The sequence below is a fragment of the Eulemur rufifrons genome, chromosome 16 (assembly GCF_041146395.1).
Source record: "Eulemur rufifrons isolate Redbay chromosome 16, OSU_ERuf_1, whole genome shotgun sequence".
NCBI classification, from domain to species: Eukaryota; Metazoa; Chordata; class Mammalia; order Primates; family Lemuridae; genus Eulemur; species Eulemur rufifrons.
In genome coordinates, this window is record NC_090998.1 from 91691655 (window position 1) to 91716041 (window position 24387).

The 24387-nt window shown below is 49.4% G+C and overlaps 1 protein-coding gene across 1 annotated transcript in view; it reads right to left on the reverse strand.

Annotated features, from left to right (window-relative positions):
• EFCAB6 (EF-hand calcium binding domain 6) overlaps nt 1–24387 on the reverse strand; it is a 201151-nt gene that overhangs the window by 1407 nt on the left and 175357 nt on the right. Inside the window, exons 26-30 of the mRNA XM_069491269.1 lie at nt 21193–21420; nt 8531–8755; nt 6152–6314; nt 3891–4075; nt 429–578 (exon numbers count right to left, since the gene is read on the reverse strand). Of these exons, the coding sequence (XP_069347370.1) occupies nt 429–578; nt 3891–4075; nt 6152–6314; nt 8531–8755; nt 21193–21420 (951 nt within the window). The remainder of the gene's footprint in view (nt 1–428; nt 579–3890; nt 4076–6151; nt 6315–8530; nt 8756–21192; nt 21421–24387) is intronic.

The following is a 24387-nucleotide window of genomic DNA, read 5'->3' on the forward strand; positions in this document are numbered from 1 at the left end:
GGGCCGCACTGCTCGGGCTCCTTGGGAGGCGTCCTGGGTGGGAGACCTCCTCTGGGTCTGTGATGAGGCCGGGGGCGGGCCCAGGCCAGCCGGGGCTCCGAGTAGCGGCAGCAGCAGCAGCAGCAGCAGCTGTGCCTGGAGGGAAGCTGGGCTCGGGCACCGGCTGGGGAGCTGGCCGTGGGGGTTTGGAGCGTCCCCACGGGGCTCTGGAGACCTCCAGGGAGGAGAAGCTGGGGTCTGCCTGAGAGGGGCAAGCGGCTCAGGCCTTGATAACTTGGGGGTCCTGGGAAAGTAAGGTCTGGGACAGCGGGGGCACACCTGGGCCTTCGGCAGGCGACTGGACGGGTCCCGTTTTGAGCTTTTCTGGCCACTGGCATTTGGCAACTGCTCCCTGCTCAGAGGCGCCAGATACACAGGGCTGTGCTCACCTTCCTGAAATCGGCCACGCTTAAAAGCCCCGTTCCAGCCTCGTCGTAGCTTTTGAATGTGCGCCGCATCGGCCGCCAGCAGTGCACGATTTTGGGCTGAATGCGTAGCAAAGCAGAGTAAAAGGATGAAGTCTCAGCACCAGCTTCTTTCTAAAAAAAGAAAAAAACAAAAACCAAGAAGGGGTGAGAGAGAAGCACTATGAATGGGGGATGGGGCAGGCCCCAGGGGTCAGAGAGGCATCTGGGGGGCTGCGCTGGCATCCTCCCGCCCGGCCACCCCACCCCGCCCGCCACTGGCTCTCTGCCCAGCATGGAGCCTGGAGCGGAACTCTTTTTTTTCAGACAGGGTCTTGCTCTGTTGCCCTGGGAAGAGTGCCGTGGCGTCATCATCGCTCACTGCACCCTCAAACTCCTGGGCTCAAGCAATCCTCCTGCCTCAGCCTTCCGGGTAGCTGGGACTACAGGCGCGCACTACCACATCTGACTAATTTTCTATTTCTTTGTAGAGACGTGGTCTCGCTCTTGTTCAGGCTGGTCTTGAACTCCTGATCTTGAGGGATCCTCCCGCCTCGGCCTCCCAGAGTGCTAGGATTACAGGTGTGAGCCACCGCGCCCGGCCATCCCCGTCCCTCTGATCTCTGCGTGTGGACTGCTTGAAGTCGCCATCGCATTTGTATCTCCCTTCCGCTCCCGTGGCAACGTGGAAGGGAGGCGGGTCTCCCACCCCATCGCACAGATTGGGGACAGGTGCAGCGAGGTCAAGTGATCTGCGCTCTGACCCCAACACACCTCAGGCCTCACCACCTCCCGGGGAACGCAAGGAGAAGGCCAGGCAGATACTTAGCCAATTTCTAAATAGTTTGAGGAAAAAAAGAGATTTCAGTCTGGGTCTTCTAGCAGGTTATTATAATGAAGAGTGTTAAGAAAAAATCACAAGGTTGTAATTATATCTAGTAATTAGACAGCACACTAAACTGTGATTATTTCATTTAGGCGCCATTATTAATAGATTGAAAACAAGATCTTTTAGCATGATTTAGCCCCAACACGTCTGAGTATCACAGAGGTGAACTGTAGGCAACGATGTGTAACACATTTTGGGAAAGTTTAATTTTAACATGGCACTACATAAAACAAATTAGCAGAGAGCTAAGCTGCTTTCAATTTGACATCATTTAGCACCTATGAGGGAAACTCCCCAGGTGGCCGCCGGCTTTGTTAGCTGCCAGTCTGCTGAGCAGGAGCAGCTGACCGGCGCGTGCCGCAGGAGAGGGCTGCGGGCTCCCTCGCCCTCCCGCACCCGGGTTCCCGACACAGCGCGGGACGGCCAGGCCGGCGCTGCAGGCAACGGCAGTGCCCACACTGGCTTCCCCAAAGAAAGTCTTCCTGCTGCCAAAGGTTACAGAGGAAGCTCCCAAGTTAGTACAAAATGAAACCACCCTTTCAGCGAAGAATTACAAGGAGACATTTGACGTGGGCACCACAGTTACGCAGTGGAGGGAGGCCTTGGCAGCTGCTGGAGGGGGCGAGAACTGAGGCCAGGACCATGGCAGGGGCCCCACTCTTTCCTGGGAAGGTGTGCGGCCTCTCCAACCGTGTCAGGCTGCTGTGGGGATCCAGGAGGAAGGGCAGGACGAACGATTCGGAACCACCGAGTGGCACCTGGGGTGGGGGTCGAGGACCTGCAGCACCTCTCACTGCAGGTAATACAGCCTCAGTCTGGTGCCCGGCAGCCCCCGGCCAGCCCTGCAGTCACACTGAGGCTGGCGGCGCGTCTGGGAGCAGGCTCAGCCTCTGCGCTGCGGAGGGCCTGGAAGCGGGCGCTGCTGTGCTCTTTCCAGGAGAAGCCCACCGGCCAACCCTCAAAGGCCCTGAGAGCCCAGCAGACCTTCCTCTCATTTACAGAAGGGGAAACTGAGGCCCAGAGAGGCGGGGGGAGGCCAGAGCAGGCAGGGGCTCTGCAGGCCACGTGGTCTCCATGCTTCTCCAGCTGTGGATCTGGGCCCCATGAAGATCTAACGAGGACAGCCTGTCTCAGAAGAATGGAGCTAGCAGAAGACGTGTCTCAATTTTAAGTTTTTTTAAAAACTTGGCCTAAGCCTTCCATACTAGCTGCTGCTTGTCTAAACTAGAACCTACACTAAGACGGTACCTGGGTGTGCCCAGAATGGGAAATCTAGCGGTGCAGACACTTTCTGCGTGGCGCCTGCTTCCCTGTCGCTGGATCAACCCACTCTCCATTTCCTCCCCCGCTCGCCGGCTGCCCTGGCAGGGCGGGGGCGGGATCCTCAGGTGGTTGGATTCAGCTGTGTTTGTTCCCCAAATCGATGCCAGTTGTACCTCTTTAATTCAACATAACTTAATTCAGGTATCTCAGATGATGGAATCAGAACACTAAAATAACATCTCTGGCTTCATGTTTAGAACGGCCGCAGCGGAGTGAGTCAGTGAGAACACCGTCATTGCACTGGCCGTGGGTTCCAATTATAAAATTGCAAATGATTGTGAATAAAAGGTAAAAATCCAGAACTGTGCCCTCCAGTTGCTATTTAAGTGTCTTTAGGTTTTCATTCCTCTTCAAAGAAACAGGAAAAGAAAATTGTAGACTATGCATCTACAGTGTCTAGTGTAGTTTATGCGAGAAAGGTGACGGGAGGGTCCTGCCTGTCCCCGCACTCGGAGGAGAGGGTCCGGCCTGTCCCCGCACTCGGAGGAGAGGGTCCGGCCTGTCCCCGCAGTCGGAGGAGAGGGTCCGGCCTGTCCCCGCACTCGGAGGAGAGGGTCCGGCCTGTCTCCAGTGGCCGACGAGCGAGTCCACGATTAACCCAAATGCTCCCTTTGCTGCAACCCGCCCCGCCCGCTCCACCTGTTCAGGGAACTGACAGTCGCTGCTCCCAGGGTGCTGGCCGAGGGGCCAGACTGCTAGTCATGGGGATGCTCTGGGAAGAGCCATGATAATCAGGTGTCTGCCACCCGAAGGAGGTGGAGAGCCCAGGGTCCAGGCTACTGGTTCCATCTGGGGTTTCCAGACCCTTCTAGGATTCCAGAAGGAGAGAAAGGAAATCTTTGAGTTACTTCCAAGAAAGTAAATTTCTGAGCTGTTTTCGATGTCCCCAAAGCCTGGTGGAGGCCTCGTCCTTGCAGCCCCTGCCTCCCAGGTGTGAGCCCCCAACACACGGGTGTGGGCTTTGGGACCCCGATAGCCCCTGGTTACCTCAAGCTGACCTGACAACTGCCTGGCACTGTCCAGGCCTCTACGTGACGGAGGAGGTGGGGTGACAAAGTCTTGCTCGACAAGTGTCAGGTGTGTATAGGGAACGTCTGAGTAGGGTCTGTGGGGACATCGGACAGACAAGTCCTGGCTGGCGGCAGAGCTGGGCTGGGCTCTGCAGTCTCTGAGCCCCGAGTCGCCACCTTTGCGAGCCCCTTGAGCCCCGCCCGCGCTCCCAGGACGCTGCCTACCATTTTGTGTGCGTTCTGGATCTTCATCCTCTGCAGCAGAGAGGTTTCCTTTGCCTTTAGCAGGAGGACGCAGCTCTGAATGAAGTCGCAGTATGCAAATTTCCCCTTGTTCTTCAAGTCGTACTTTATAAGGAGCTGCTGACGCTCCTCTTTGTTTATGTCCAGGTTGAATTTCTCCACAAGAGCTAAGGACAAAAATGGCAGTTCAATTGGTGGCAATTCATCCATCCATTCATTCATTCATTCATTCATCGAACACCTGCTGAGGCTCCTCCTCTGCTCTAGGCTCTGGCTGGTCCTTGTTTCACAGAACTCACAGTTGGTGGGTGGACGTATATGGAAACAGACATACACGACAAATTAAAGGCTGCAGGGAGGGGGACCCGAGTCCTACTGCCCACATGCTCCTGGGTTCGCGTGGTCACCAGAACTATGGTGACAGTGAATGGACACAGACTGTGGGAGCAAGGACTGCAGAGCAGAGGGGGAGGCAAGGACCTAGCAGCAGAGGAAGGGTCCACGAGCCAGGTGTGGGCCTGGTGGGGGCTGGGCTGGGGGGCGGTTCAGACTTGGCCTGTACCATGTGTCTTACTTAACTGAGCTCCAGATACATGCCCTTGACAGTCTGTCTAGCTATGTGAATTTATAGGTTTTGAGTTTTCTTTCCAATGAGACAATCTAAAATATATCAATATACATTCTGGATACACGGACCACCCTTAAGTGACAGCTGCCGTGCAGTCTCGGGGTTCCAGCCTCGCTTTCTGACTGGGGTTACGTGGACGCCACGGTGGGGCATCCTGCCGGCTGCGGTGAGGTTGGCACACTTCACACCAAAATATCAGCACTCGCCCTAGGCTTTGCACTAGTACGCGTGCTGAATTCTCTTGCTGGTTTATAAAGACAACACTGCTTTTGGAGTGACAGACAACTAGTACTTGACAGAGGCTTACGTAGGATAAGGTTTTTAAGTTTATTAAACTGAGACTTTGAGTTGTCATCGTGGAAGAACAAAGTGTCCAGGAGCGGAGTACTATGCCAGTTGCTGAGGCTAAGCAGCAAAACCAGTGGGAGCGGACTGTGTGCATGAGGCCTGCGGGCCAGGGAATGCCGGAGCCGCTGCGCTGTGTGAGCAGAGCTTCCTCTGTCCTGCCTGCAGGGAAGCAGCAGGGACCACACCACGGCGCCCACCAGGACTCAGCGGGAGGCCCGTGCAACCCGAGGGAAACTGTCCCATAAGCGCCTTTGATGTTCGAACTCACAGAAGGCCATCAGTGGTGAGTAGAAAATACAGAATGACTTTTCAAAATTAATCATTTTACAGTATTGAATTTTGGACGCACTACTAAAGTCTGACAAGCCTATTGGAATAATAGGCTGGTGGCTTAAATGAGTTCATGTTTTAAAAGTAACACAGCAATAACAATAAGGATAATAACAGAAGTTAAGGTTGATCATGCTCAAAATCAAAAGAACTAATTAAAAAACAAGTGGAACTCAAGTGTGTATTAAAACCAACACGGGTGTTTTGGTTTCAGCAAAACATGTCACATTAAATCAGTGTTACAACATTTGATTATTACCATTTCATATTTAATTTATGTGTCCTTTTTAATAGGAGCTAACTTAGAAAGTTTACACTTTGTTTCATTTGTACACTTTAAAGCCATGGTTATGATAAAAGTAATTTCATATTGATTTTGGAGGTTCTCAAGGAAAACATTTTCCCTTAAAAGGGGTCCGTGTATCAGTCAGGAAGAGGAGGGCTAGCAGCAAGAGGCGTGACATGGTCAGAGTATTCCCCTGTAATGCCAAATGTTGCATTAACAACATGCAACAATTAGTTAAAGTGCAAATCCAACTGGTTTAATTTTTAAAGTTGGTGAAAAACTACATGAGAGCAAAGAGTGGATGTGGGCAGGAGTGGAACCCCAGCCCGAGTGTCCCCGCCACCCGCCTCATCAGCCTCCCCCACCGCGTTTACACTGTGCCCAGCAATCTCAGCCAAGCCTGTGGTTTCTAATGCCCCGAGTCAGTGGCGTGTTGACCTGGACACGTGGGCGTGCACCTGCTTGGTGGCTGCGGGCAGGGAGGTGGCCTAGGATTCGTGCAGCCCACATCCCGACCCAGAAGTTCCCAGCTGGTCTCCTGTCCTATTACTCCCCTGCCTCCACCGTGGGTGTGGATCCGTGCCCCGTGGAAATGGGCTCTTGCCACAGAGTGTGATAAGGTATTATCAAGAGGACAGAACCCAAACGAACCCAGGAACTCGGCCGCGGTGATCTCGCCCTGCTTGTTGACGTCCCTCTCTTTGCAGTCCTTCAGCAGCTCTCTCCAGCAGCCCTGGATCTGCCGCCGGAGCTTGCTCTCGATGGGCTCGCAGTTCTGCAGGGGCGGCGAGCCCGCTACGCTGCTCGCTGGCGTCTAGCAGGAGAGAAAGGAAAATCAGCTTGTAACCGGAGACTTGAAATTGAAGTAATAAAAAACCTTACAGATAGGACTCAGATTTTGAGGTTCACAATCTTATAGGCAGTATTAGTCCAGAAATAAAATGAAAAATAAAACAGGCAGTAATTTTATGATTTAATTTTTACTTCCATCAGTGGGCTACATGTATTTGTGCCAAACCATAATAATCAAAATAGTTTTGAAAATGAATATACAGCCAGGGGTCAAATATATACAGAGATGTATTTAAATGCATCAATGGAGTGTGTGCATGTGTGTGTAAGTGACGGCGGAATATTTTTCACTGGAGGAAGAGTGTTAGCGAAGTAAGGAATTTGCCTGTCACTTGCACAAGGCGTCCAATTCTGTAAACTCACAGAATATCGGTTATTTTGAAATTACGTGGACCAAATATGAGGCTGTTCTTTGCTTTATCATATTTTCCATTTGAAAGCAACAGATGAATTTAGTCCAACCTGGGCTTTTCTCCCGAAGGCCTTCTTGACACATGGGCATCGAATCTATGAATTTACCCCACTCGTGGCTTCCTGCTCTTCCTCCCAAACCCTGGGGCTTCGGCGTCACAGTCGACACCGACTCCCTTCTTCCCGCTGCCGAGGCCCAAAGCTGAGAGTCTTCCCCGACTCTCGCCCTCCTTCTGGCCCCACAGCCGGTGCGTCAGGGACTCCTGTTGCTCCGCCTTGAAGACACAGCCGCAGTCTGACCTCCGCTCACCAGCCTCCCCACCCCACCCCGCGCCAGGCCACCACTCACGGCCTCCGCCAAACCTCAGTGTCCCTCCTTCTGCCCGTCCCCCCAGCGTCCAAAGTGGTCTTTAAAGAGTCCCTCAGGTCAAGTCACTTCACTGCTTAAAAATGTACAAGGGCCCCTCACCCCTCAAGTGCCAGCCGAAGTCCTTACCGCGGCCCTCCAGGCCTGCATGAGTTTCCCGTGGTTGCTGTAACAGGGCACCACGAATTCAGTGGCCAGAACAACAGGTTTATTACCTTACGGCTCTGGAGGTCAGACGTCTGAGATGGGTCTCTCTGAGCTAAAGTCATGGTGTCTGGAGGCTCCAGGGGAGAGTCCATTTCCTTGCCTGTCCAGCTTCTAGAGGCTTCCAACACCTGGTTTGTGGCCCCTTCCTCCCTCCTCAAAGCCAGCAAGGCCGGGTGAAGTCTCTCTAGTCTCGTCTTTCTAACACTGGCCCTTCTGCCTCCGGATTCCATTTAAAGGCCTTTGCGATTGCTCTGAGCGGTAGCACCTGGGCACCCCAGGGTGGCCTCCCTGCCCAAGAGCCAGCTGACTGGCAATGGGATTCCATCTGCAGCCTTAATTCCCACTTGCCGTGTAAGGCAACGTAGTCACAGTCCCACGGATTGGGACACGGACGTCTCCGGGGAGCTCCTGCCCCCTCACTCCGCTCTACTTTCCGCCTTTTTGCTTCCTAAATACATACACCTGCGCCACAGGAGCAGGGCCCGAGTCCCCCTTGGCTGCAGGAAGCACTCACACAGCAGGCGTGCAGACGCCGTGTGTGGATGTGCGAAGGCACGAGAACCTCTGTCTCTGGTGGCACAAGCTCTACACACAGCGAGGGCGGCACTCTCTCGGCCACCCTGCCTGGAAGGCACTGTCGTCCCTGCTCGCAGAGCTGGGAAGAGCCCCGGCGAGCCTGGGCACCTTCCTCCTGCCCAGGCCTGGGGCTCAGGGCTGTGTAGTTAGGCCTGGGCTTAAAATTGGGTGTGTCTCTCCATGTCTACCTGAGGACCGAGGGCACACGGGGCACCCCTTAGAGCCTCACTGCCTTCGCCTGTAAAATGGGTGTAATAACACTTACCTCCAGGGTGTGACCCATGGCAGGGTGCTTAGCACATGGTGGCTGTTCAGCATGGGGCATTTGCTGTCCCACCCAAAGACGTCAGTAGCACTGTGGACTCCCCCCACCCCGCTCTCTTTGTTCTTCTCTTCTACCTCCTCCTCCTCTTCTCACCTGCTTCCACCCCCCGAGCTGTCCCCCTCAGGGAAGCAGACGCTCCTGTCCAGTACCCCCACGTCAGGCTCACCTTGGGGCCAGATTCTCAGTCACTGGACCCCTGGGGAACACTGGGTCCCCCCAAAGGCCCCTGCCCAGTGGAACCTGTGGGTCTGGCGTGAGGCGGCGCACGACCCTGGCGGGACGGAGAACTCACACAGGGGTGAGACCGGAGCCCTGCTCTCAGGTCCTGAGCGGGAGAGGAGACGGCAGATCTGGCTCTTTCCGAGACTTCAGGAACGCTGCTCCCTCTCTGGGCCTCGACCGACTCGCCAGCGGCTGGTGGCGTTGCCTCCCTCTCGGAGCTGAACCTGCTCAGGAAGTCCAGGTAGCGCAGCCTGCCCTTGGCGTTGACGGGCATCTCGGTCCACAGCCTGTCGAACTGGCGGAGAAGCAGAGTCATTTCCCGGCGTCCCGCACACCGGGCAGAGCCCACCCGCGCTGCCGAGAAGTGGCACGGGAGGGACGGGAGGGACGGGACGGCGCTCATGGGGCTGGGGGGTCCTGGCCACGTCAAGAAAGAAATTGAAAAAGAAAAAAGCCCATTTGGCCTCCGCTTGGTGGAAGCCTCCGGAAGACTGGAAAAGCAAAGACAAGAGGATTATTCATGGCTTCCGCAGGACATTTTTTAATTGAATTGGGCCTTCAGTGAGCACTTTAAGGCCATTAAATCTTGTGATTAGTCACAGTGCCTGAGCTGCGGTGTATATGAACATTTGGGAGAAGATGAAATCGAAGGCCTGGCCCACCTCCGTCCCGGGGAGGCCCATGCTCATTTCTCATCCTTCCAGGTACACCTGAGCTCCGCTACAGCTCACCAGGTGACGCAGCCCTCAGCGCTGTGTTTGCATCCACAATTTATGTCACCCTAAGGGCAAACAATGTCTTCCCGAAAGATGAAAAGGGAGACATTTGGAAAACTGGAGAGAAGTTTATGGCTTTGTATTGTTGTGGTCTGACGCCACAGACTGTATCAAAACCACACACAGCACAGATAGAAGAAAATGACTCAGTGCATCCTAAATGAGCCACTTCTGATGACTGGAGGTCTTGCAGGGAGCCAAGAAGGATGGGAGCTGACTTCCAACTGGATTTTATGTACGGCCCCCGAAGCCCCCGGGCCCAGCCGCGGCAGCACTGACAACGAGGCCGCCCCCGCGGGAGGGTGAGGGGAAGGCGCGACCCCCCCTCGGTCCCTGCCTGTGACTCCCGGGAAAGCCTGGGCTCTGCCCAAGGCCGAGTTTGCCCCTGGGGTTTTCCAAAAGCAAATTAAAAGTGATCCTCTCAGGCTCTATTTGAATCCCCCCGAAATGAAGCAGTGAGGGTTGTGGAAGAGAGGGAGAATGTTCCAGGCCCCGAAAAGGCAAACAGGTTTAGTTTGGGACAATATTCTCAGTTTATTTATTTTTTTGTTTTTTATTTAGAGATAACTATAATTTGCAGGAAGTTGAGAGGACAGTACAGAGAGGTCCCCTGGAGCCTGCATCCACCTTCCCCCAAGGCTACATCTCATGTAAAACACCAAGCCCAGGAGGTTGGCTTTGGTGCGGTGCATGGACAGCCTGTCATGTTACTACACAGGTTGATTCATGTCGATTTGACTTAGACCCAGGAGGAAAAACTATTTGGTGGAGTGGAAGTGACAGGCCTTGAGGAAGGGACCACAGCATCTTGGACCTCACCACGAACAAATGCAGTGACCTGCACAGACAGGAGTCGGCTCTGCCACCTCTGTGTCCTCCAGGACGGCTTTCCAAAACCACTGGCCAGGCGACCCCACTGCCTGTGAAATTCATCTCTAAATGTTAAACATCTGGCAGAGGGGCCGGCACACAGCATCAGCAAATGTTTGCTCAGTGGCTGACAAGACCGAGCAGACCCCGGGGAAAGACACCTTGAGGTGTTTACACTGTCCTGCTCACAGTCGCCCTGAGCGGCTCTCACGGAGGGGAGGAGGCCTGTGAAGGAGGTCAGGCCTCCGGCAGGCTCATGCCCCCCTCTTAGGGCGGGACCTGGGAGACAGCGTGGGAGACACAACTTCGCGCTCACTATTGCTCGGCCCCCGCCGGCCCGTCCCTGCACTCAGCCTGCTGGCAGAGCTCCTGCCGTAACGGCCGGACACCCCGGCCAGCCTTCCCTGGTACACGCCCTTTGCTGTCTCTGCGGTGACCATCCCAGGCCGTTTCCTTTTCTTAAATACCCAGTGTGGCCCCTTCATTCTCAGCTGATTATCTTGTCCCATATTTCATAGAGAAAACACCCATTGCATCAAATTAACTGCCCCTGTGCCCCCCGTAACTATGGGAGAAAGGCCTCTGCTCCTATCTGAGGCCACCCCTCCTTCTGTCTCCGGACATGTCCCTCTGCAGCCCTCTTAACTCCAGCGCCTGGGAGCTGACAGCTGCAGTGCCCATCCTCCCCTGTAGCGGACACCACTGCCCGAACCGTGGAAGGAGGGAACGAGCCACCGGTCGGCCATCAGTTCTTCACGTAGCTTGGCGACAGAGGTATCTGGCTGCACGTCCTGTCCCCTTAGCACCACAGATGCTGAGCTCCTCTGGGAGGCAGTGGCAGTGGGTTTCTTCCGGAAGAGCCCCACGGTGGCGTTGGGTATGTCCTTACTGCTGTGGCTCCTGGCTGTGGGGCATCCTCCCCGGTGCCAGCCCTGCCACAGTCTCTGTAAGTTCCCGATACCCTTAAAACAGTCCCTTTCTACGTGAACTAGCCTGAGCGGGTCCTGAAACCTGCCACTAAGAATGCTGAACAATACACAAAGCAACAAATGACATCTCCAAATAAATCATAAATTAAAAAAAAAGATTCAGATCATGTTTTCCGGCCACGACACAATACAAACAGAAACCAACCATGAAAGATCCTATGTCTGAAAAATGAAAACCTCACTTCTGAATGGTTTATGCCTTAAAGAGATCTCAGGCAATGTGGTAGTCTGGACATTCTAATAAGCCTTCATTCACAAAACACCCAGTTGGTGGATAAATATTCTTAAAAACATAGTTTTAAATTCATTGTAGAGCTCATAAGGAAGTACAGGAAATCATTAATGGCCAGGAAAGCTACTAACCCCAAAGGCAGGTGAACAAAACTTGAGAGCCGACTGGCAGAAGCCAATCCTGGGAGGCCAAAGTTTTGGGGACTGAAGGCCCACAGGGGACGGGCCAGAGCTGGAGATCCTCGCATACGGAGCTGTGTCATCTGACAGGCTGCAGCTTCAGGGCAAGGCTCGGGGGACAATCTGCCTGGTTCTGACTGTGCTGCAGGCTGCACACAGGCCTTTCCTGTGGCCTGGGGTCTGTGGCAGGTCCCAGCACATTTTAGTCTCTCCAGCACGGAGCCCCAAGGTGGAGGAACTAACACAGCACCAGGCTGTAGCATCGTTGGCACGTGGAAGAAGCAAACATAAGTCACCTGTGTGGAAAACCATCCTCAGTGCAGGCCCTTGGGATCCCCCCAGATTAAGTTCAGCCACATGTAAGCTCTTAATGAAATAAAAATCACTGAGCACATGAAGAGGCAAGTCACCATGAACATGAGTTGGCAAAAACAAGCTAAGACAGATTTAGACTACAGATATCAGAATTATTAAAGAATATAACATGGTCATATGTAAAACAGTTAAAGAACTAAACAGTGGTATTAAAATGAACAAAAAGCAATGTATAAAATAGCTAAAGGAGTAAGCATGGGTATTAAAAATCTGCAGGGAGCAAGATATCACCAAAATCGACAAGCCAGATTTGCAATGATAGACAAATGGAATTCCTTGAAATGAAAAATATAATCATTGAAAAATTTGAAAAATTTTAAAACCACCAGTGTATAGATTAAATAACAGATTAGACATAGTTGTTGAGAGAATCGACGAACTTGAAGATAGACGAGAACAATGGTTCTCAAACTTTAGCAATCAGACTCACCTGGAGAGCTTACACACACAGTTTTCTGGGCCTACCCACGGAGCTCTGGCTCAGCAGATGGGATTGCCGAGGACAAAGACAAGATATGAGCTTGAAAGCAAAGCAGCATCAGCGGGAGCCAGGAGATAGTAGAATGATTTTTTTAAGAATTGAGAGAAATTACTGTAAATTTAAAACTCTCTACTTCATGAAGAAAGAAAATGATCTCAGAAGAAAGGTCTAAGATGTAAAGAGTACAGAAGATAACCCTAAATAAATACCAACTGTATAAAACAAGTCAGTCGAGGGATTAATTTGTGGAGAAACAATAATATGATAGATCTAAAATATTAAATAACACTGATCTACGGGGAAAATCGGAGTTACAAGAACTTAATATCCTTGTATGCCCAGAGAACAATGAAAATACTGCTGAACTTCCAGCTCTTTTGTTACATATGATACAATTTCAAGGGCAATAACCACCTATTGGTTAAAAGAACAGAAATACATACATAACTTCCAAACAAACAGAAGGAAAAAAGGAATTTAAAAACAATCAATCCAAAAAAAGGTAATAAGAGTTTTAAAAACAATATAAAAGATACGAGCGTTAAATAGAAAGCACAATATTAGATGACAGAAATAAATCCATATATATCAGTAATCACAATAAATGTAACTGGATCAAACATCCATATAAATAAAAGAGATTATTAGACCAGATTTTTAAAGTTCCATTTAATATTCTGTTTATAATAGTACACATACACAAAACATATGTGACAGAAGGGTCAAAGATTTTTTTTATTAAGTTAGAAATAGATATACCAAGAAAATGCTAAATTAAAAAAAGCTGGGTAGTTATATTAATATCACATAAAATAGAGTTTAAGCCACAAACTATTTTCCAGGCATAAAGATTATTACATGACGTTACAAGGTTCAATTCACTAGGAGGCTATAATAGTTCTAAATCTGTACATACTTAAAAAAAACTAACCTTGAACATATATATAAAATAATAAATAAAAATGGACAGAATATAAGAAATTGATAAATCTACCATTACAGTGGGAGATTTCAACATACCTCTTAGTGATTGATGGACCAGACAGACAGAAAGGATAAAGATTCACTGAAGGGTAGAAATTACAAGCTGGTTTTAATCAGTATATGTGGAACCTCTCATCCAACCACCAGAGGCCGTGCGAATGACCCAACCACAAATGACACATTTATAAAACATGACCACACATCAGACATATTTCTAAGAACTGATGTGATTAGATTATATTCTCTAATTAAAATGGACTTATTTATAAGCTAATAACTTTAAAAAGATCAATTTATTTGGAAACAGAAAAGCACATTTTTAAGTGCTTTGTGGATCAAAAGAATCAAAATGGAAATAGGAACTATAGAGAACTGAATTATAATTTTAAAACTACATATAAAAACTTGGATGCAGCTAAAGTCGTAATTAGAAGGAAATATATACTTTTAAATCCTCATTAAGAAAGGAAGAATAGCTGAAATTAAAAAGCTGTGTCTAACTTAAGCTAAAGCAGAAGGAATAAGATAATAAAGATAAGAGCAGAAATTAATAAATATAAAAGTAATAGAGAGAATGAACAAAATCAGAAGTTGATTCTTTGAAAAGACTAATAAAATGGGCACATTCTGGCTAGAATAAGCCAGGGGAAAAATAATATTAGAAAAAGGAAAAAGGAGGTATAACTAGAGATTCAGCAGAGATTAAAAAAAGGATATTTTCAACAATTTTATGCTAATAAATTTGAAAACTTAGAGAAAAATGAACAAATTCCTGTAAAAAAAAAAAAAGCAGGCAATCTGACAAAAAGAAAAGTCTAAATAGCTCTATAACCCTAAAAGAAATAAAATTAGCATCTTAAAAAACCTTCCCATTAAAAGACACTGGGCCCAGGTGGCTTTCCAAGCATTTCTACTCAAAGCTCAATAAGCTGGTAGCTCCAAACTTACCCAAACTCTTTTGGAAAAACAGAAAAAATGGATTAACCCAAAACTCCATCTACAAAGCTCGTGTAATATTGATACCAAAGCCAGACACAGATAGTATGAGAAGAGAGAATAGCAGATTAATGTCATAGTCATGGATGCAAACTGAATGCAAAAAAACTTGCCAACTAAATCCTGCATTGTAAAAACATCATGACTAAATTTGGTTTATACCAGGAATTTAAATTTAGTTTAACATTAGAAAGTCCATTAATGTAATCACTATATTAAGAAATCAAACAAGAAGAACTATATATATCTCTCAACAGATACAGGGAAAGCATTGGATAAAATTCAACATCTATTCATGGTTAACAGCTCTTAGCAAAATAGTAATAAAAGGGAACTTTTACATTTGACAAAGAATATCTACAAAAATATCTCAAGAAAACATATTTAATCTTGAAAATTTAGAAGCAGTTCTGTCAAAATCAAGGACCAAACAAGGAGGCTCACTACCACAGCTTCTATTTAATGTTTAACTGAAGGTTCTAGACATTGCAATAAGGCAAGAATAAGAAATAGAAGGTATGGAGATTAGAGAAGAAACCCTGACTGTCATTGTTCACAGATCTTATTTGAGCGCATTATCTACACTCAGAATAATCTGCTGAAAAATTATTAGAGTTAACGAGAGAATTTAGCAAGGTGGATACACCAGTAACAAGCAGAAGTGTAACTTAAGAAAACAGCATTAGAAATATGTTATTACAATAAAAATATAAAAACTTGAGGATGCAAAAGGCCTCTAGGCAGAAAATTAGGGCACTAAATTAAAGACAGTAAGGAAAACCTATACAGAGAGACAGAACATGTTGGTAGATAAGAAGGCTTGATACTGAGAAGACTTCATTTCTTCCCAGAGAGATAAAATGATTTAATGCAATTCCAATAAAAATTTCAAGAGAGATCTTTGAAATTGACCAGAGGATTCTAAAATGTCTTTGGAAAGCAAGAGGCTCAGATTAAGGCAGAAGGTCTTGAAGAAGAGGAGTGAGCTGGGGGGTTGCGCCACCCGGCATTAAGATATATAAGGCTAGAGTCATTTGGATATGGTGGCATTAATTCAAAGACAGAAAAAAGACCAGTGGAACAGAGCAGAGTCTGGATACAGACCTACATGTACACGGAAACTTGACACACGACAGACATGACGTTGCAGCTCAGCGAGGAAATCAATGCAATCCCTGTTAAATTACCAACATCATTTTTCACAGATATAGAAAAAATAATTATACACTTTGTATGGAATCAGAGAAGACCCCGTATAGCAAAAGGAATTTTAAGCAATAAAAACAAAATGGGAGGTATTAAATTCGCCAGACTTCAAACTACACTACAAGGCTGTGGTTCTTAAAACTGCCTGGTACTGGCACAAGTGCAGGGACACAGACCAGTGGAACAGAACAGAAAATCCAAATATAAAACTATCCTTATATAGACATCTAATCTTTGACAAAGCAGACAAAAACATACTCTGGGGACAAGAATCCCTATTCAATAAATGGTGCTGGGAAAATTGGATAGCCACATGCAGAAGACTGAAACAGGACCCACAGCTTTCACCTCTCACAAAAATCAAATCACGGTGGATAACAGACTTAAACCTTAGGTGTGAAACGATTAGAATTCTAGAAGAAAATGTAGGAAAGACTCTTACAGACATTGGCCTAGGCAAAGAATTTATGAAGAAGACCCCTAAGGCAATCACAGCAACAACAAAAATAAATGAAAGTACATAATGAAAAAACCGGTGTTGGGGAAACTCTTCATCCATATGGAGACTATTGTGGAGCCCTATCTCTTACAAAAGAGGAAAAATGTATTTCAGGTGTATTAAAACACAAAATAAAAATTTAAAAACCTTTAGAAGAGAATAAAGGTTAATATCGTTATCTTGGGATAAGTAAGGATTTCTTAGCCAGAACACAAAATGGAAACGGTAAATGGAAAGATGGATACACTTGATTACGCTGAAGTGTTTTTTCATCAAGGCACACACACACACACACACACACACTCCCCACAGACATACATGGACTGACAGAAGATCCACGTCCACAGCTGCTCCAGGTCTCCTCCCACGCGATTAGTGGCTGCTCAGTCCCTTTTTCTGGTCCCTCCCTGACTTTTCCACACGGGGAGGCCCAGGACTCCACCCTTCTCCACCTACACTCCTGCCCTTAAACTGCTCCCGGCGCACCGGGGACGCCGTCGGGCTCTGCCAGTCCGCCCGCCTCCTGACTCCACGTCTCCCCCTGGACATCGACTTTGGACCTCTCCGACCTACCAAGCCCTGCACCAACAGCCGCCCCTGCCACGCCCCGCCCCGCCTCAGCCCCCATCTCCCCTCTCCTATGCTGCCCCTTCCTCTCACACCCCACCTCCATTGGCACATCCTGCGGGGCTCCAACTCCAGCATGTCCCATCTCTTCTTACCCCTCCTTTGCCACCAGGATCACTGCCTGCTCGCCCCTGGGGCCTGCCCTCCTGCCTCCGCCCCACACAGCGGCCGGGGCGACACTCGACCACACAACAGCGCTCGTGCTCAGGGCCCCACGACCCTCTCTAGTCACTGTGAATAAAAGGAAACAAGGAAAGTCCTCCCGTGGGGCTCATGTCCTACACCACCCGGCGTCCTGCTCCGACCCCGGGGACCACCCAGCCCCTCCACAGCACTGGCTTCTGTCTTACTCTTCAAACTTCGACATGTGGCCTGGACACTCATGTCCCCTTTGCTGACGAACCTCTGCTCCCAGCTACCCCCTCCCTGGCTGCCAGGTCCTTGCTCCAGCGTCACCTTCCTTCGCAGACTACCCTGTTCACAAGTGCAGCCCTCCCAACGCCCTACCCTTCCTCTTTCCCTGCCTTTTTTCACGCCCTCTAGAGCATTAATCGCTCTCTGCCATACTCCATCTTTTACTTATTCTGTGTACTGTCTGAACACATGGACAGAGACTCCGCAGGGCAGGGTTTGCCTGTGCACGCCGGCCTGCTGGCAGCGGCTCTAACGCCACACACTGCTCCTGCGTCTGGGATGCTCCCTCTGCCTTTGCGGCTGTCTCCTGTCTCCTCTCAGAGGCAAATCCCAGAACCCAACATCCTGTCCTCAGGGAAACCGCCTGACCCCTCCGTCCAGGCAGGCCAGGGCCCTGCTACACCCTCTCAGCGTGCTGCACGCTACACCCTAGAGCAGGGAGCAGCATGTAATTACACGAGCAACGTACACCTGCCGGGTAATGGCTTGCTCTCCTCCCTGGATGCGAGCTCGAAGGCAGGCCGCAGACCCGCTGTGGTTCCCAGGGCCTAGCAGCACCGCCTGGTGCCCTGTGGGCCCCAGAACACAGACGAATGCTGCCTCTGGGCACTCCCTGCACAGTCAGGACAGACAGCCATGCACCTAAGAAAACGCAAGAGTGTCTCCAGGGCTCAAGGTCAGTGGGTGGGGAGGGAGGAGTGAGGGGGTAAGAGGGGCAAAGTGGGAGCGGGGCCTGGGCAGCTCCACCAGGTAGAGATGTGGTCAGGAAAGGCTTCCCTCTGCTAGAGTCTGGAAGGAGGAGCAGGCATTGAGAGACATGGGGGTGGGGGGGGCAAGGGCCAGCTGAGGCAGCAGCGGGCAGAGGCAGGGAAGGCTGAACTTCAGCCTGGTTGCAGGGAGGGTGCCTGCAAGAGCCTGTGGAGTGTTGTGCAACCCACTTCATAGGGAAGACACAAGCTCGGAGAGGCTGAGTAACTTGTCCAAGGTCAATAGCTGGACAAGGGCAGAAGCAGGACTGTAACCCAAGTCTGCCTGCAGGAAGGCTTGTTTCTTCTGTGAGCGTCATTGTCACTCACTTCCTAGGGGTGTCTGTTTTAGAGATACCAGGTCTAAAATGTTCAGAAACGTTTAACAGTTCCTTTCCCTTATATAGCTGTGTATTAAAAGGCCTCACACAATCACTATGGACTCATCTAAATTGCTTTGCGAGGAGAGGCTCTTGCTGTGGGTCTCTATTGTTTTAACCAATACCCAAGAGGGCCCAGTTTGGAGCCTTTTATCACACGCTTTCTACAGAGCCACGAAGACCCATCAGTTTCCAACTCCATCTGCTCTGAAAGTTGCTCTCCTTCTCTGAAAGTTTAATTGCACCAAAAGGATTCCAAAGATGTGGCACTTCCCCCACTTATAGAGCTCGATAAGTCGAGAAAGCGGCTCCTCAGATTCGTGATTGTTGGATTTTTTTTTTTTTTAGTATGAGATAAGTTTCTGTAATGTAGATACACTAAGTCATGAAATCTGTAGTTAAAATGTTATTTAATATGGTTGGAACTGTCCCAGCATCTTCAGTGAACTCTAGAATAATGGCATGAGGCGTCTAGACATGTTCAGAGTACAAATTACTTTGCTGTCGTACTGTACCAGACACTGTGCCTTCACCCAAGAAGGTCGCTGGCAAAGTAACTCATGCAAGGAGAAAACACGTGGATCTCTGGGGATGTTGCTGTGTACCAGCCCATACCCAGAAACATCCTTCCCAAATATAGCACAATTTCTGCTAATCATCACCCAACTTAAACCGTGATGTGCTCATGCCGGAGTCTGATGCTCTCGACGATGCAGACTGGATGTGAGACGTGTCAGCTTATTTTTAGAAAGCAGCATTTAAAAATAAGTGCTTAATTTTCCTTGGGGGGGGGGGATTGATGTGCTGGGGCTGGTGAAGTTTTCTTGGTGGACAATTAAAATCAAATTCTCTGTTATCAATGCCAGGCATGTCAGCATGTCATTAATTTTTATCTATAATGAGAGTAAAATTTTACTCATTTAGATGAAATGAAAAATCTTTATTAGTAAAATCTCTATTAGTAAAACCTTTATTGGTTGGCCACATAGAATAATAAATGCAACTGTGTTAATTTCAAAGGCCTACTTTCATTTATGATGAGAGAAGTATTTGCAGATACAGATCCTGCTTGGCTGTGATGCTCCATGGCTGCAGTTCCCAACCCCGGGCTGGGCTGCGGAACGGCACGTGCACATGGCCTGGGGGGAACTGGGCTGCACGGCAGTGGGTGAGCCACCGAAAGTGGGTGAAGCTTCATCTGTATTTACAGCCGCTCCCCATTGCTCACATCACTGCATAAGCTCCGCCTCCTGTCAGATCAGCGCGGCCATTAGATTCTCACAGGAGCGCGAACCCTACTGTAAACTGCGCATGCGAGGGATCTAGGTTGTGCTCCTTGTGAGAATGTAATGCCTGATGATCTGAGGTGGAGCTGAGGCAGTGATGCGAGTGCTGGGGAGCGGCTGCAAATACAGATCATCATTAGAAGAGAGGTTTGACTGCACAATAAATGTAATGTGCTTGAACCATCCTGAAACCATTGGTCCCCCTCCCCCATCTGTGGAAAAATCATCTTCCATGAAACTGGTCCCTGGTGCCAAAAAGGTTGGGGACCGCTGCTCTATGGGACAGAATCATTTGGAAACAGCACTTTATTTTGCTTAGCAAGAATGATCACACCAAAGAAGGTGATATTTTAGGAAAGTTAAATTTGATGTTCATATTCCTAATGCCTTCAGCAAATGCATTCTTTAGGGCAGTGAGCTCAGAGGCCTGAGTACAGCCGGGGGGCAGGGGGGGTGTGAAGTGATGAGCCCTCCCTATGAATCTTTTCAAGTCCTTACCCTGAAACTCTGATAAAATGAATTGAGAGGTTGGAGTGGCCCCACCTTAGAGGTGAAAAAGTGACATTTCCACCCAGGGTCTGTAGGAAGCTCCCTGGGCCAAGCCTGAGCAGAACCAGGAGGAAGGAGGGACGTGGAGTTGTCTTGTAAGTATTTTGGGATCTTATATTTTATCTGAATTACTCTCTGGGAATGGGGCATTGACTTGTTGGAGATCCGGAGGGGGCCTGTCGCAATCTGCTTCTGTCATGGGATCACTGGTGTTCTGCGTCACCAGGCTGCTCAGCCGCCGGGCTGTCAAGGGCGGCAGGAGCCAGGGCACGTGGACACCATCCACTGACTTGTACTTACAGAGCACCCCCTCTGTGCCAGGTGCTGTTTCGGCATTTGGGGCACAGTGAGGAACAAAGCAACCCAGAACACTGCCCACCCTGGTGCTGGCGTTTAGTGCCACTATTTACTGAAGTCCATAAGGACAGGGGCTCACTTCCAAAACTCTTCCCTCCTGCAGCTACCGTGGCAAGGCAGCCCCTCAGGACACCATTGGCTGTGAGGTGCTCTTGGCTTTGGAAGGCCACACAGGGCCAAAGAGGCCCAGGTGGCAGGTTGTTAGAGCCTTTGAGCTAAAGAGGAGCCCAGCTCAGTCCTGGGGTGCCGCCCTTCTGGGGGTTCTGTGATGAGGAGGAGGACCTTAGAGAGGAAGGGCCTGTGTCCAGCCAGTGCACACTGGAGAGACCCACTGGGGGTGGGCATGTCCCCTGCAGGCTGAGAGCAGCACCCCAGAGCATCTGACACTGCCAGCACCTGGACGCGGCAAGGAGAAGGGAGTGGGGCTGGCAGGAGGAGTGCCGGCAACTCCCAGGGTCCACGTCCCCCCTAAGGTGCGGGCAGAGACCAGCCTCTCTCTGTGGACTACATAAGCCCTGAGATGATCCAGGGAAGGGGTAGCAGAGCTGAGTTTAACTTAATTTTAAAGTAAAAGTGACACTGTTTGCACCTGGATCAAAATGGCTCAATTCATAGCTGTTACATAAACAGAGGCTCCTGTGAGTCTTCCATAAGATTTAAAAACAAAACAAAATAAAACATCAAGTATTTTAAAAACAGAGAGCCTCCTAAACCCTACACCTGGCCAATGGCCAGCCTGACACCCAAGTGACATTGTTAGGATGATGACTCAAGTGAGCTTCTCACCTGTTCGTCTGTCAGGATTTGGACATGGCGGTTACAGATGGCCCTGAACTCATCTCTGGAGGCCGTGCTTGTTTTCATGGTGTCGAAGTTCTCGAACTCCTGGGCGATGGCATGGTAATGGGAAGTCACTGCTTTGTGGAGACGAGCCAGGAGGTCCCTGTCGGCCGTTTCCTTGGGAGAGCTGGGTGGCGGGCCTTTGGGCATCTTCTCAGCCCACTCATCAGCCGTCTGGAAAAAACAGAATGGAAAATTGACCATTTAAGAAATAACAAATCATCACTTGGCTCTGGGCCCATCCCCGGGAGGCCCAGCTGCGGGAAGATAAACCAGAAGGCAAACGCATCACGGCAGGTGACAACAGCATCCGGTCACAGGTCACACTGAGCTGAGCCCGAGCCGGGTTCACCCCCTGGGAAGGAGCGAGCCAGCTGGCCCAGCAGGGCAGGGTCGCACCCCGGCAGGGAGAGCTGCCCTGCTGAGCCAGGCCCTGGGGAGGGCGCACCTTTTACTCTCATCCATTCGCTCCTTCCGTCTGTCTTTTGGTTTGTTGAACAAACACACAGCGCGTGCCTGCTCTGAGAGGTCAGGGAGTCGCAGGGGTAGGTATCTGGCTGCTTTCATCTCAGGACGTCGGTTTCGTTGATTTCCCCAGAGCAGTCAGGAGTCGAAAGGCAGGCTTGGATGACTACACGACACTGTGCCGCAGCCCCACCGTGGCTAAGTGTTTCCTGAAGTCTGAAACTGTGTGGGACCCACAGGGACTTAATTCCCGGCGGTGCAGTGGAATCTGCTGGGAGCAGCCTCCACGTGGCAGCAGTGGGCCCCGGGCCTGGGGTAGCGCCTGCACCACTCCCTGGGCAGTGGAAGCCTGGTGTTGGGGGGCACTGTGCGTGGTGCCGGGGAGTCCAGATGAGGGCTGTGCACCTCAGCCGGGGCTCAGGGACTTCCTAGGGGGAAGAGAAATTGGCTGCAGGGAAAGAGGGGCAGAGAAGGATTCTTTTTCCTTATGTGCTGGCAAGAGGGCTAGTGGCAAGGTGGGCCAGAAGGGGCCCGAGGAGGACTGCAGCCCACCTTCAGCGTCTGATGACGCTCACTATGGCGGACAGATGGGACAGCAGGAAGAGCCAGCAAGGAAAAGTTACTGAGTGAGCAACCTGGAGGATGAGGATGGCCAGGGATTACGATCCGCGCGCTAGTCAGGAGGGGGTGCTGGGGAGGCTGAGCGCCACGCTAAAGTCAGGCCTGGGAGACCGGGGACAGCTGGGTCCTGAGCCTCCTGCAAGGGACAAGGGTCCTTTCCCCGGTGGGCAGGGAAGCACCCACTTACTGACATTAGAAAAAGGCTCCCAAAGCCAGGCCTGTGGCTGCTGCATCCGCAAGCCAGCCCCTGATGTGTGAGGAACGGGGACGGGAGGGGAGATGGGCTCGGTGAGAATCCCAGGTGACCATGCATGAAAGCTGTCCCTGCACCTGAGTGTATCCTGACATACGCTGCGTTTCCCCCATCAAAACCCGTCGTGGCTGTGCATTAGCTGCGATAACAGCCCCACCACGCACCGGTGTTGCGCCGAGAGCTTTACCCAATTATCACTCTCATCCCTCCAACCAGCGTTAGAACTTGGCCATGTCTTACTTTAAGCAACTCCATGGCAGTGCGTGTATAATATGTTGCTATTCTCTATGACAGGGAAGTGTGCATGATGCAGAAAGTCTTCCATACTTCATGAAATTGTATCGAACACAGGAAGCTGCTGGGGTCACCCTCAGAAACACACAGACCAAAGCCCACCACGTCCTCTGCAACCCACAAGTTACCAGGGACTTTCGTTTATGTCTATTTGGAACCACTTGCAAAGTAAATGAATGCCTTTCTTTTCTCATTTGAGAAAATAAAAGTGATACTCCTGATGCATTTTATGCATTTTTAGAATTCAAACAGTTGAAAATGCACTTCCCAGAGCTCAGTAAAGGAGCATTTCCCTAAATCTTCCCAGGGATGTTGGCACCAAAAGAGTAGAGGGACCTCTCCTGGATGTAGAGTCACACTTCTAATCCATCCTTACACTTGTCATACCTGCAAGGCCTGAGGAGGAGGGGCCCCGGGTGAGCATCGCTGGAAAGGACACAGTGGACGCAACTCTGTGTGAAGACAGGAGTCCTGGGTCTGAACCTAGACTCTGTCTCTACCTGGCCATGCGGCCCTGCAAGAAGTTGTGTACTCACTTTTCACCCGTTTCCTCACCTACCCAGGAGGAATCAGGGCTCACCTGAGATGAGGTATGTGAATGCTGTTTGAAAGTGTTAAAGCACAAAACTAACTGTAAATATTATCATTCTAACAACAGATATGGAAGAATTCTAATAAAGTATGATATGCTTTAAACTCCAGAGAAAATTGAATCATTTTCTAGCAAAATATAGATTACTAAATTTAACTTAAGTATTAGAAAAGTCTGAATGGACAGGTAACCACAAAAGAAATGGAAAAAGCTGTTAAAAGATCTACCATCTATCATTAAAGACATGTCAAGCCCAGATTATTTTAAAGGCAAGCTGTATCAAACCTTCAAGGAATAGATAACTTTACAATAGTCAAATCATTCCAGAACACAGAAACAGATATACAGTATTCCAATGCATGGTATATTACCCTAAAACCAAAATATGATAAAGAAAACATGCTAAAAGAAAAAATACAAACGAATCTAGTTTATGGACATTAATGGAAAAGCTCTGAAGTATCAGAAATATTGAACACCGTATTTAAAAATGACACACCAAGATCAAGTAGGGTTTGTCCCAAGTATAAGAATGCTTCAAGAATCAACAAGTCTTTCAATTCCTTACATTAGTGAGGGTCACATATCAACCAATGACAAAAAGGCATTTGACAAAATTCAGCAGCCATTCCTGATTAAATGGTATGGGATAGAATGAAATGGATAAACTATATAGAAATAAAATGAACACCCTAAGTGTGAGTATTAATGAGACACCGTCTGCAAACATCAGACTAAATGGGTGAAACAGTAAAGCGTTAACATCAGGAACAAAATAGGCATGCTCACTGTCACTTCTGCTCACATTTCTACAGACTCCAGCTTTTGAAATAAAATAAGAAAATGAAATAAACCTATGAATGTGGAAAAAAAATATTTATCATTTGTGGATATAATTGTACAAGCAGAAAATCTC